This window comes from Puma concolor, chromosome B2 (genome assembly GCF_028749965.1).
Source record: "Puma concolor isolate L17-30 chromosome B2, mPumCon1.1.hap2, whole genome shotgun sequence".
NCBI lineage: Eukaryota > Metazoa > Chordata > Mammalia > Carnivora > Felidae > Puma > Puma concolor.
The window spans coordinates 146045269-146057828 of NC_141671.1; the positions used below are offsets into that span (position 1 = coordinate 146045269).

Here is a 12560-nt window from a genome sequence, read left to right on the forward strand (position 1 = left end):
TGGGCTGATGGCTCGGAGCCTGGAGCCTGTTTCCGATGCTGTGTCTCCCTCTCTCTCTGCCCCTCCCCCGTTCATGCTCTATCTCTCTCTGTCCCAAAAATAAATAAAAACGTTGAAGAAAAAAAAAAATTAAAAAAAAAAAGTGGTTCTATCAGACCTTTCCACTGTAAAGATAAGCTTTCCTTTTATTAGGGAAATACACTTTGAGGGTGATATTTTGAGACAAAGTGAATATTCCAGTTGTAATAATTTTTCACCTGATGGTTTTAGTATCCCCTGAAGATCTTTGCCTATATTGATTATAACACTGGAGTTGCAAAATATGAGCCCTTTCTAGATGCCCACAGTTGGATATCTGAGCTCTCCCAGATATCCACTGGAGTGTTGAGCCACTGCAACACTTTCCTTTCTTGGCTTATATTACTCTTCCAATAGTATGGTGACTAAATCAAGATTCTGGCACTCTCAGACCTGGCTCAAACCCAGGCCTTTTCTTACTAGCTGCATGACTGGCAGTTATTTAATCTCTCTCTGCCTCAGTCTCCTCATCTGTAAAATGGGTGCAATAAAAGTACCTTAAAAATAGGATTTCGTTGGGATTAATGAACTAAGTCAAAACACCAAAATGCTACTTCACACATAGTTACACGCTTAATAAATGTTAGCTGTTATTGGGTCATGATTATTTGTATGTGTTTGAATCCCAGCGTTGCCACTTACCCAAAAGTGTTTTTGGATAAGTTACTTAACATCTTTATGCGTCTATTCCTCATGTACAACAAGGTGCCAATGTCACAATTTCCAGATTCATGCTTAAGTGCTAGCTAACAGTGTTTGGCATGGAGTAAGCATTAAAGGAAAGACGAACGTCACCACTGTGGTTAGTCTGTAGCTTTTATTTTAAAGCTCTAAGAGAAGGTCAGTTTTTTTAAGTTCAAATCTTCAGATTTCTTATTTTCACTGTGCACAGCTCAGAGCCATTCACAGTATGGGTTCAACAGATTACTTGAATAGAGGAATTAATAAAGTCTTGTTAAGTGGCACTCGCTTCAGTTACACTTTTGCGTCCTTCATATTCTTCGGGCCCATATTTGTGCTGCCTTCCTTAATGTAGGAAGCCCATGCTGGGGAAAAACACTGCCGGGGAAGGTCGTGTAACTCGCTCTGCCGGACAAACGCTGGAACCCCACGCAGGGCTCCGCGATCTGGCTCCGCAGAGCGGAAAAGTGCGTTTCCACTCAAGGATCCGAAGCAACGCTGCCGAGCGATGGCATTTACGGCTGGGCACGAAAAGTCTGAGCCCTCTTACTTTCCCCTCCCCGGCCGTCGGTGGAGGTTGGGGTGCGGTAACTCCAAGTTGGGGAGCCCGCACAACGCGACCCAGAGTGTGCGCAAGGAGTTAAGCGAGGCCCGGGTCACCGGTCCCCGCCGCCACCGGGACGCAGGCCCAAGCCACGCACCTGCGCCCCGCGCCCCGCCGCGCCGCTTCCTGCCCCGCGCGTGCCGCGCTCACGTGACCGGGCCTGGGCGGAGTCGGGGCGGGCGGGGATCACCTGAACAAGGGAGTCATGTGAGCGGGGCGGGGGAGGGGGCGGTGCCGGGCGCGGTCACGTGACGCGGTTCCGGGGCCGCCGCCGCCGCCGCCGCCGAGCCCAGCCGAGCCGAGCCGTGCGCCCCTCGGGCTCCCGCTCCGCTCCCGCTCGTCTCGCGCCTCTCTCCGTCTCCACCTCAGTCTCCGCCCTGGCGGCGCGACCATGTCCCGGGCGCGGCCCCCGGCAGCCGCGCGCCGCTAGCCCCGAGCTCGCCGCGCAGCCAGGGCCGGGCGCGATGGGGGCCGCCGCCGGCTGGAGCGCCCACCTGGGGCCCGCGCCCGCCGGCTGCCCGCTGCTCTCGCTGCTTCTGCTGCAGCTGCTGCTCGTCTTGGCCCCGGGAGCCGCGCGGGCCCAGGGCGCCGAGTTCCCCGAGCTGTGCAGGTGGGTGGCCCGCCCGGGCGCAGGCTTCGCTCGAGGTGCCCGGGGCGCGCAGCGGGGCTGGTGTGTGTGTGTGGGGGGGAGGGCTGGGGCGCTCTGCGGACGGGCTGGGCTCCCCGAGTCTCCTTTAGCCCGGGTTTGGGTTCCCTCGTCCCCGAGGGAAAGTTGCCCGCATAGTGGCGAAGGATGAGAGACCGAGGGGTCGCGCGGGCGGGGGGCGCGGGGTACTCGCCGTCCTGGCACTGGCCCAGGGTGGGGGGGGGGGGCCGCTGTCTCGCCACTTGTGGCTGTCACTAAGTCCGGGCGGCTTTGTGTGCGAGCAGCCGGCCGCCCCGACTCAACCGGGTGACACGCTGCGGGCGCCCTCCGCCCAGCGCCTGCCCTCTCACAGCGGTGCGCCTGCGAAAGTTGGAGGACGCAGGAACTACAGCTTTGCTTTGTTCCCGCTGCACGTTTTTCTCAAAGTTCCACCAGCGGGACTTTGGAGAGGCCCCTTAGTGTGGAAGGACACCCACACGAATGGCCTTACTGGGGTGGGAGGGGTTGGTTTCATTTGCTGATTGATTTCCTGCTTGTAGGTTTTCCATGTTCTCTTTAAAGTAGCTTTTCTGCAGAAGGTGACTTTTTTTTTTTTTTTTTGATCGAGGGAATGGAGGGTGGTCATCCTGTATTGGCTTTCAAGACTTTACCCTTCACTTCTCCGAGCCTAACTTCCTGTCTAGTTGCTCACATGATGTCATTGTCTCTAGGGTGGATTATTCTAGTGGAGTCTTTTGCTCTGGGAATCATGATTGTATAATCGCTAGACCCGTCAAGGGCTGTTAGTGCCCTGAGCTGGTTAGGACAGGAGTCCTGGGGGTGGGGAGCTGCCCGTTAGGAGGATTTTCTGACCAACCTTTTCTGAGCTGTTTAGGATGACAGAAAATCCAGCTTTTATTGATTTTTTAAAATTTGGTAAAAAGGGAGCAGGATGAAGAGCTCAGAAAGACCAGCAAACAGTCAAAGAGCTCCCAGTGGCACTAGGAGGTTCTTTCTCAGAATGAGTTGAACCTGCTTTTTGAACTGAACTTTGAGTTTGTGGTGTGGTTTATGGGATTCTGGTTTTTCCCCTATGTCAGAGATGGTCTCATTCGTACCTCTGAGGTTAGAGCTTGTTCTAGAGAGTGAGGCTGAGCTCACAACAGGAATTCTGTGCAAGGGCCATGTTCTTTATTTCTCTTCCCTTTTTTTTGTGGGGTGGGGGGACAGTCGGATGGAGGGTTCACTGCACATTCATTTTTAGGCAGGCTGCCTCCTCACATACATATTACACCGTAATGAGCATGGTGCATGGTACACACAAAAGGGGGGCAGCTTCTGCAAGGTCAGGCTACAGCTTGTGTTTAAAGAAGGTTTTGGAATAATGGCTGCTGTGAGCAGCCCTCTCCATAGGAAATTAACTCAGCTGAGCTAGTGGTATTGAAGTCTTGGACTTGTTAGCAAATTGGAATTTATCTTTTAAGAGCTAAGGTTAAAGTTGGCTTCAAGCGCAGACCCATACATAGTGGCTGAGGCAAGGGGCCCTTAGTTTCGCATTACGTTAGTCCTCATAGCCTCATCTGCGAGTGGAACATGGCCTCTGGGTCCAGTAGGCAATGGCCTTTGTATCTTTAACTTAGCAAATGCTAGAGAGTGCTCTTGGGTGATGTGTGCTGTTAGTGTGATAAATGTGTCCTCTGCAGTCTCAGAATGCCTTTAAAGTTGGCGTGTTTACTTTTTCTGCCAGAGTTCTGTAGGACAGCAAATCTCCCCGTTAATTCAGGGGTGTGCTTGCACACATTTCTTTTCCCTGTTACTGCTCTGTGGTTTTGCGTTGAGACTTCTCCAGAGCCCTGCATAATCTCAGCTTTAAACTCCATATTCTGCCAAATGAAAACGTTCCTATTTGTTCCTGTTTTAAATGAATATCTTGGCTTAAATGCTTGTTACAACTTTTGGGTGTGTGTGTGTGTGTGTGTGTGTGTGTGTAAAAAATCTGTGTATTTTTATGAGATAACACTGGCTAAAAGTTCCTTGACTCTAGCGTATATTTGAAGAGTACGAATGGGAGCTGATAATTTGTTTTTAATGTCTTTATTTTTGAGAGGGAGAGTGCTAGCAGGGGAGGGGCAGAGAGAGGACAGAGGATCTGAAGCGGGCTCTGTGCTGGCAGCAGAGAGCCCAACGCGGGGCTCCAATCCACAAGCTTTGAGATCATGACCTGAGCTGAAGTCGGACGCTTAACCGACTGAGCCACCGGGTGCCCCAGAGCTGATGATTTTTTTAATCCAGTATGAAAAGTTCTGCTAAGTATCACCAAAGCAGAGTGTGTTCAACTGCCTTTTTATTCCATCTCTGGGTGTCCATTGACTGAAATGTGAATAACCCACCCAGATCTCCAGTAGGGAGTATGAAAACTAGACCGCTCCAAGTATTACTCTTTGCGTAGCTTGGTCAAGTGATAGCAGACCCTAGGTAGACATCCCCAGTAGACTCAAGGATTACATTCCAAGTATTTGTAAATTGCTTGTTCGCAACACAGAACACAGTTTTCCATTGGAAATTGTCTTGTTCGCGGTGGCTTGGTGCCTAGGGCAGTCCCCAGACACCCGCCATCCACGCCACAGGTGGGGAGTGCCCAGACACTGTACAGCTTTAACTAGAGCCCTGCAGTAAATTCTCATCATCTCGAAATAATAGAGTTGGGTCCTGGGAAGCAACTTCTGTGAAGCCCAGCTCTCTAGAACCAGAGAAGGCACTTTTCATCTGCAGTCCCTTAGAACCAACACGAGGGAGGTCGAGTCTGCTTCAGGGCTGCCTGCAGGTCACCTGGTGAGGCCCCCGGGGTGAGGGCAGAGCTTGGGGCCAGCCACGGCCCTGCTCTCTCCTGGGGTAAGGCGGTGGCAGGGGTCCCGACCCTGGTGCAGTTAGTTACCGGGAGGGATGCCGGCAACACAGAGAGCTATTTCAGCAGGATCTTTAACTGCATCTGTGCACCTGGGGGACAGAACTGGTCTCTGTGAGTTGTGCACTGGAAAGCAGGGACGAAAAAGGCGATGTTCCCGAAGTGTGTCTGGCTCTACGCAGTGCTTAATGTGCTTCTCGTTAGAGCAAGTCAGTCGTGTGTTTTCTAAGACTCGAGAGCATTGCCGTGCCGGGTGAGTCCTGTGCTGTGGAAGAAGTTGGTGATTTTTAGTCACTCAGCTGTTTTTTTGGGAGGCAGTGTGCTAGCAGAAAGAAGGCATTTCCCGAGGCTGGTGTGAGTGGCTGTGGGTCTGGCCATGTACAGAGGTCCTGAGGAAGGAGGAGTGTTAATGCCGGTGAGGAATGTTTGGAGGTCAGTAGGGCTGGAACAGTGAGAACAAGGGGGGGTAGGGCAGAAGCCAGGCCTTGCAGAGTCGCCAGAAGTCACCCAAAGTGACCAAAATGCTCTCTGCTCGTCAGTAGCTTTACTCATCGCTGTGGGATTTACACTTTGTAAAATGCCGTCTTGCATCGTATGTAGTAGGTGAGTTTCCTGTTTGTTTAGGTGTTAACATCCTTAGTAAGTGAGGTCTTAATAGTTTGTACTAGTTATAAAATAATGCATTGGGTTGCATGATTTAAGTAAAATACTTTATAATTTATTCAGAACAAGTTTCCTCCCAGTTGTTTGGGTACAAATGCTGGAAAGTTTTTATTATATCAAGAACAAGAGAATAACGAGGCCAGCCGGGAGTTGGGGTTGGTTAAGTTGCTGTCTCTAAGGAGATTTTTTTTTTCCTGCGATTTTTCTGAAGGAACAATGCTTATATGCTTAATTTGGGCCACATGTTAAACCTGGACCACATGCATTTGTGTGTGTAGATTTCTTGCAACAATAAGTGTGGGGAGAAGCCCAAGATGGTTAAATTATGGGTACATTAGACCTCATGCATTGATTCTTAGAGCAGCGTCCTGACAGATTCCCAGGAAATGAATTCCTGATTGGATTTCCCACCTTTTATCAGTGTTTCATAGAAAGAGTTTTAAAAGATGGGGCTGAGAAAAATGATTCAGATGTTCTCATCTGTATTTTGATCTTGGCATGTAAAACTGTATTGAGCTGGGCAGATGATTCAGTAGGGTATCAGAACTGGGACTTTGCGGCAGAAAGTACCTCATTACTTTGCTGGTTACTTCTTTTTTTGTTTTCTTCCTTTTTGTTGTCCTAGCCACAGAGGTCTATCTCTTGGTAATGCCCCCACTGGCCAGTGATGGTGTGTGCGAAGGTGGAATACCTGTGGCCCCTTTGTGCCTTCCTCATAGCTGACTCATGACCAGTGAGGGACAGAGGCCTGAACTTATGCTGATTGTGTCTCCTCATGTTTGATCCTTGCAAGGTGACGCAGGATTCAGTTATTTTCCAGTAATTTCTTAAGCAGAGGGAAAATTAGGAGGAGCCAGAGCCGGAATGGAGACACCACAAATGGAGCGGCGCATCGGAATCCTAGAAGTTTGTGCTGGCCGCGACTGCTCTCCCTAGGGAGGCAGCAACCATGCACACCCTTCTCTCCTTATTCTTGTTAATTTTAAATAGTGTAATCTTAGTTTTGATTTTTCTCTTTGGTTTAGGAAAAATCTAGGTGTTAACCAGTTTTTGGCTAGTATGAATACAGCTGTTGAGTATTTGCAAACGAGTCCTTGTGGACTTGTGCATTCATTTTTCTCTTGAGTAGATACACAGGCATGGAATTGTTCAACGTATGGTGTTTCACTCTGAGAGCTGTCAAGCTGTATTCAGAAGTGAGTGTCCATTTTGCATTCCCACAAGCCACGTGTGAGAGTTCCAATTCAGTGTCCTGGTCAACACTTGATCTTACCAGTTTTAGTTTTAGTCATTCTAGTGGGTTTGTAGTGTATCTCAGTGTGGTTTTAATTTCCGTGTCCCCGATTCATGGTGTCGGATATCTTTCCTCGTATTTATTGGAATGTCTAATGATGTTGAACATCTTCCATGTGTTTATTGACCATTTGGACGGTCTTCATCAATGTCTCTTTATTAAAACCAGTCTTTTGTCACCACCCTCCCCCCTGACAAAGTTTTGTGTGTGTGTGTGGAGGGGGGGCAGTGGTCATCTTAATGAGTTTTAAGAGCTCTTTATGTATTCTGAGTACAAGTCCTTAGGTATGTGTACTGTGTACTATGAATATTTTTTCCAGTCTTTGGCTTACCTTTTCATTTTCTTAATGTATACTTTGTCAACAGATATTTTTTCATTTTGATGAACTTCTATTTATCTTTTTTGTTTGCTAATTTATTTTTATTTTTTAATTCTATTTTTTATTTTTTTAAATTTACATCCAAATTAGTTAGCATATAGTGCAACAATGATTTCAGGAGTAGATTCCTTAGTGCCCCTTACCCATTTAGCCCATCCCCCCTCTCACAACGCCTCCCGTAACCCTCAGTTTGTTCTCCGTATTTATGAGTCTTTTCTGTTTTGTTCCCCTCCCTGTTTTTATATTATTTTTGTTTCCCTTCCCTTATGTTCATCTGTTTTGTCTCTTAAAGTCCTCATATGAGTGAAGTCATATGATATTTGTCTTTCTCTGACTGACTAATTTCACTTAGCATAATACCCTCCAGTTCCATCCATGTAGTTGCAAATGGCAAGATTTCATTCTTTTTGATTGCTGAGTAATACTCCATTGTGTGTGTGTGTGTGTGTGTGTGTGTGTGTGTGTGTGTGTGTGTATGTATATATATACCACATCTTCTTTATCCATTCCTCCATCGATGGACCTTTGGGCTCTTTCCATACTTTGGCTATTGTTGATAGTGCTGCTATAAGCATGGGGGTGCATGTGCCCCTTCGAAACAGCACACCTGTATCCCTTGGATAAATGCCTAGTAGTGCAGTTGCTGGGTGGTAGGGTAGTTCTATTTTTAGTTTTTTGAGGCACCTCCAGACTCGTTTCCAGAGCGGCTGCACCAGCTTGCATTCCCATTATCTTTTTTTTTTTTTTTTTTTTTATGGTTTGTGTTTTTTGTTTTTTTTGCGGCTTAAGAAATCTTTACTTGCCCTAAAGTTTCGCAACCTTAACTGTATTGATGTTTAGGCTGGGTAATTCTCTGTCATGGGGGTTCTTGTACATTATAGGATGTTACATAGCATCCCTGACCTCTACTCGCTAGATGCCAGGAGGGACCCCCCTCCTTCCCCCGCCCTCCCAGTTATGACAGACAACATGTCTTCAGACATTTTAAATGGCTGCTGGTGGCCAAAATTACTTCCAGTTGAGAACCATTGGTCTACTCAAAGGTCAAACAGATTTTCTCTTATGGTTGTCTGGAAGTTTTATAGTTTTAACTTCTATGTTTAGCCCTAGGATCAGTTTTTTTGGGGGGGGGTTAATTTTTATGTATGATGTGAGGAGAAGGTGAACGTTTATTTCTTCCATGAATACATCTAGTTCTGTCTGCTAGTATTTTATATAGGATGCTTATAGCTGTGTTTTAGTGAGATTGGACTGTAATTTTCTTTGCCATGCTGTTCTTGGCTGAGTTTAGCATAGAGATCATGTTTGCTTTGTGGAAAGAGCTAGGAAGCTTTTAGTATTTTATATGTTGTGGAGCAGTTTTGTGTAAGATGGGCATGTTCTCTTACTTAAATTTTGGTAGAACTCACCAGTAAAGCTCTCTGGGTCTGGTGTCTTTGAGGAGGTAGAGTACAGTGGGGGAGGAGTTTTGATTATGGTTTCAGTTTTATCCTCTTTATTTAGCTAGTTAGATTTGCAACTTTTTCTTGAGCCAGTTGACCGAAACTCCATATTTTCTAGGAAGTTGTCATGTTAATTTCACATTCGTATATAAAAACGTAGCATGCTACCTCCTAGTTTTGACAATAACCCTTTGTATCTCTAGGTAAGTTAAAAAATATTCTGATTTTAATTGTGCACTTTTTTCTTCATACTTACTAAAGATTTGTTTACCCTTTTCAGTCTTTAAAAGAACTACCGTTTTACATTCACCGTCTCTCTCACCATTTATTTTCAATTTTATTAATTTCTGCTCTCTATTGGTAATTTCATTGAAAAGCTTAGATCTTTTATTTTAAATCATTTTACGTAACATGAGATGAATTTAAAGCTATATGTTTCTTTGTTCTGAGGACTGTACCACTCAGAGGTTTGTTACATAGTTTTTTTTATCCTTAAATTTTAAATATTTTCTTTCAGGACTCAAAAGTTTAACTATTTCAACTTCCTGGACCCACTAATTTTTTAGAATCTTTTTTCCCCTAGGTAAATGGCTCCCTCCCCCTTCCCGCCCTGCCTCCCCCTTCCCCTCCCTGTCCCCCCCTCCCTTTCCCACTGTGGCTAGTAAACGTGGTGGAATTTAGTGACATTTCCCCTGTGGCCTAGCACCTAGTCAAGTTGGGAGTGTTCTGTGTGTTTGGAACAACTCTTCTCCCTTTGGGTCAAAGTGTCTTTTATTGTGCTGTTCAGCTTTTCTTTATTGTAACTTATTCTTTGTCTTGCTCCACTGGTCTTTTATACTTTGTATCTGGCTACTGCTATGAACAGAGTTCCAGAAGAATGTCTTGCTTCCTGTCTCCCAGTTTAGCCAATCTGTTGCTCATAGGTTCTTAAACTTTTTAATTTTTTAATTCTTCATTTTAACAAGGTCTCCAGTTGATATGTATCCAGAGCTGCCTGTGACCCCACCTGTCTTCACGGCCCTGCAGCTTTCATCATTTCTGGGAAGATGGGTTGGAAAGTTGTGCTCTCCTTGCTCTGTCACTTCTCCTTCCTTGGGCCCTGGGTCTTCTGCTGGAGTTTGCCCTCTCGTTTTCATGGCGGTGCCCTTCTGATGACTGGTGATTCTTGACTGTGGTCTTTGCAGTACGTCTCCTTTGGGACATTTGTTGCTTGTCCTAGTGCAGCTGTGCAGGGTAGGGCTGGCAGCAGTTGTTGGATCTTGGCTCTGAGTGGTTTGGGGGGAGCTTGGGGGATGGGCAGGGCGGGCCTCTGGCTGCTGTATCTCCCTGTCTGCTCTTCAAATCTCGGGAATTTCTGCCTTCCCAGGTATATCCCCCCCCCCCGCCGCCTGAGCCTGCCAGGAGATAGCTGATAAACCCTGTGTTCGCTGCAGTTGGCCAAGTGCAGTGTGTTCTCCTAGGAGCTGGATTACGGAGTTGGCTGTGGCAGATCTCTTTTCTCTGGATCTCAGTTTCCTTTGCAAGAGAGCGCCTTTCGTTCTGGAAGTGGCCATCCCGGTTTGGAAATTGGACTCCTCTCTTTACTAGTTATAAGGTCTCAGGCCAGTCACTGATCCTTACAGACCTTGATTTCCTTTTGTGCCAAATCAGGGTGCTGGACAAGTTTTCAGGGCTGGTTTGAAAATTAGAGAATTTCAGTGCCTGCCCCCTCCTCAGTGTTCAGAAATGGTGGCGGCGGTGATTACGTTTTGTCTGTTTAACGTTGCATTGTCTCCATGATGTTTTTAGTCTCTTACTCTGCACCCCCCCCCCACCCCCCCACCCGCCCCGGGTTCTCCGTTAGTGCCGTGGGGTTTCTGCCTCAACCAGAGGGCATCTCTTCTGTAGCCGATTTCTACAGTGGCGCTCCACTGAAGAGTCCTTTTGAGAAAGAAATGTTTCCATCCTTTGAAGAAGTTGAAAAATCATCAGACTGTGTGATTCTCGGGGTCCATTTTGCATCCAGAATTCTGTGGTTGTGAAGTATGCATCCTTCAGGATTCCTTCAGTTGTGAGTTGGGGAAAAGCCCAACTCAGATTCCCTCGGACAAGGAGAAGCTTGATGTTAGGAGGTGTGGGCTTTGGGCCTACGCAGATGCCATATGGCCTGCGGGCCCGGGTCCTCCCCTGCCGCTTCCTTGGCTGGTCTGCCTTCCCCGGGGGCGGCCGCAGCCGTGCAGAACCGGCCTCCCTGGCCATCTCCTGGAGGGGTGAGAGGCCCAGCTGACTCCCGGGGCGGGGGGGGGGGGGGGGGGGGGGGGGGTGTCAGCGGTCAGGAGCGGCTGGTCCTCACCCCTCCCCCGGCTCCCCCTGCAGGGGGAGTGGGCCCTGGGTCCCAGGCTGTGTGCTGTAGGTGGGGGCGGGGAGCCAGACGGCGGGCCGGGGTGGGGGAGGTGAGAGCACTTCCTGAAGTCCACTGTGCTGTACAGCTGGAAAAACGGCTGCTGCTGGCTGGGTCCTTGAGGTGCCCCGAGCCGTGTGTCATCTGCCTATTTTCGTCCTTGTGTTAGCGGGTGCGGGGGGCCACGGTGGCGGAAATGCCAGTCGCTCTCCTTCCTGCGAGCACAGAACCTGCCCTTCAGATCAGCCAGAGATCTTTGGTGGGATTTTCCTGTTCACTTTTGTGTGCTTTTAGATCCCCTGGGGCAGCTGTGCCCTCGAGTAGACAGCGGGAGGGAGGGCGGCCTGCTTGGGCGGAGGGAGCAGATTCTTCTGAGTATTTCGGCTCACGGCGAGCGAGGGGACCTGTGGAAATTAGAGAGGCTGTGACCTTATCAACCTTAGTTTTGGTGCAGGGTATGGACGGAGAGATTAAGAAATGTGGGAGCGGTGACAAGTGGCCTTTGAGATGTGGTTGCCGGTGGGCGGCCTGGGAGGAAGGTTGAGGAGGTGTCTTTTCAATCGGAGCCTTCGTGCTTGGGTGCCGTAAATATTCTCCGCACACACGTGCGTGTGTGGTACTAACCTGTGCGTGTGGAGAGCCCACTGAGGCGTAGACGGGCCCGGCGGATTTGGACCGGGTGTAAATTTCATTTGTTGGCGTCAGACGTCAGCTTCGCTCTGAAACCAGCTCCGCCTTGTACACCGATGCCTTGTCCTGGAAACAGTCTGCCCCCGAGACTTCCTGCTCTTCGCCCCCTGTCTGAAAACAGAAAACCAAACCACCAGAATGGAAGTCCTGAAGAAGTGAGTTCCTACGAGTGACAAGGGTGCGTCTCCACTGAGTCACCCTCGCGGTTCCTCTGACCCTCCTCCACCTGCCGCCTGCCCTGCCGCAGATGTTTACTCACCGCAGGCACAGTGGGAAGCCAGCGTGGCTTCTCTTTTCTGTCTTCTAGAGTTGGCCCTTTGGTTGTCACTTTGGTTGACACTGGGGGAGGGACGAGCCGCGGGTGGGGCCGTTTCCAAGAGGCTGTGCAAGCGGAGAGCACGGAGGAAGTGCCTTGAGCGGGGGACCCCGTGTCGGGTGCTCTGGAGGGGAGCACGGCTGACGTGGCTAGGGCGTGGCAGAGGGGCCGTTGGGGCCGGAGCAGCATGAGTGCCGGAGGGAGCAGGAGAGGACTGGAAGGAAGAAGTAGCTGGGGACCGGGTCCCATAGGCCCTTGGGGGGGGGGGGGGCCCTGGGAGGATTTTGAGCCCGGGAGTGATGTAGGGGATAGCCAAAAGGGGGAAGCTGGGATTTTTGATAGACCAGGTTAGAAGTTATAGCAGGTCGGATGGGGGTTGTAGCAAAGGCTGTAGTGAGAAGTGGTGGGAGTTGGATATTTTGAAGGTGGGGGGCTGATGATGGCTTTGGGATGCGAGGAGAGAGAGACAGAGAGGTTCGGTCTGTGCAGTTGGAAGTTGTGTT

General features: G+C 49.0%; 1 protein-coding gene across 1 annotated transcript in view; it reads left to right on the plus strand.

Moving 5' to 3' along the window:
* Positions 1 to 1611: 1611 nt before the first annotated feature.
* The window catches only part of IGF2R (insulin like growth factor 2 receptor), a 104252-nt gene continuing 93303 nt past the window's right edge, over positions 1612 to 12560 (plus strand). The window contains exon 1 of the mRNA XM_086708267.1: positions 1612 to 1973. Coding sequence (XP_086564393.1) covers positions 1828 to 1973 — 146 coding nt within the window. The 5' untranslated portion in view covers positions 1612 to 1827. The remainder of the gene's footprint in view (positions 1974 to 12560) is intronic.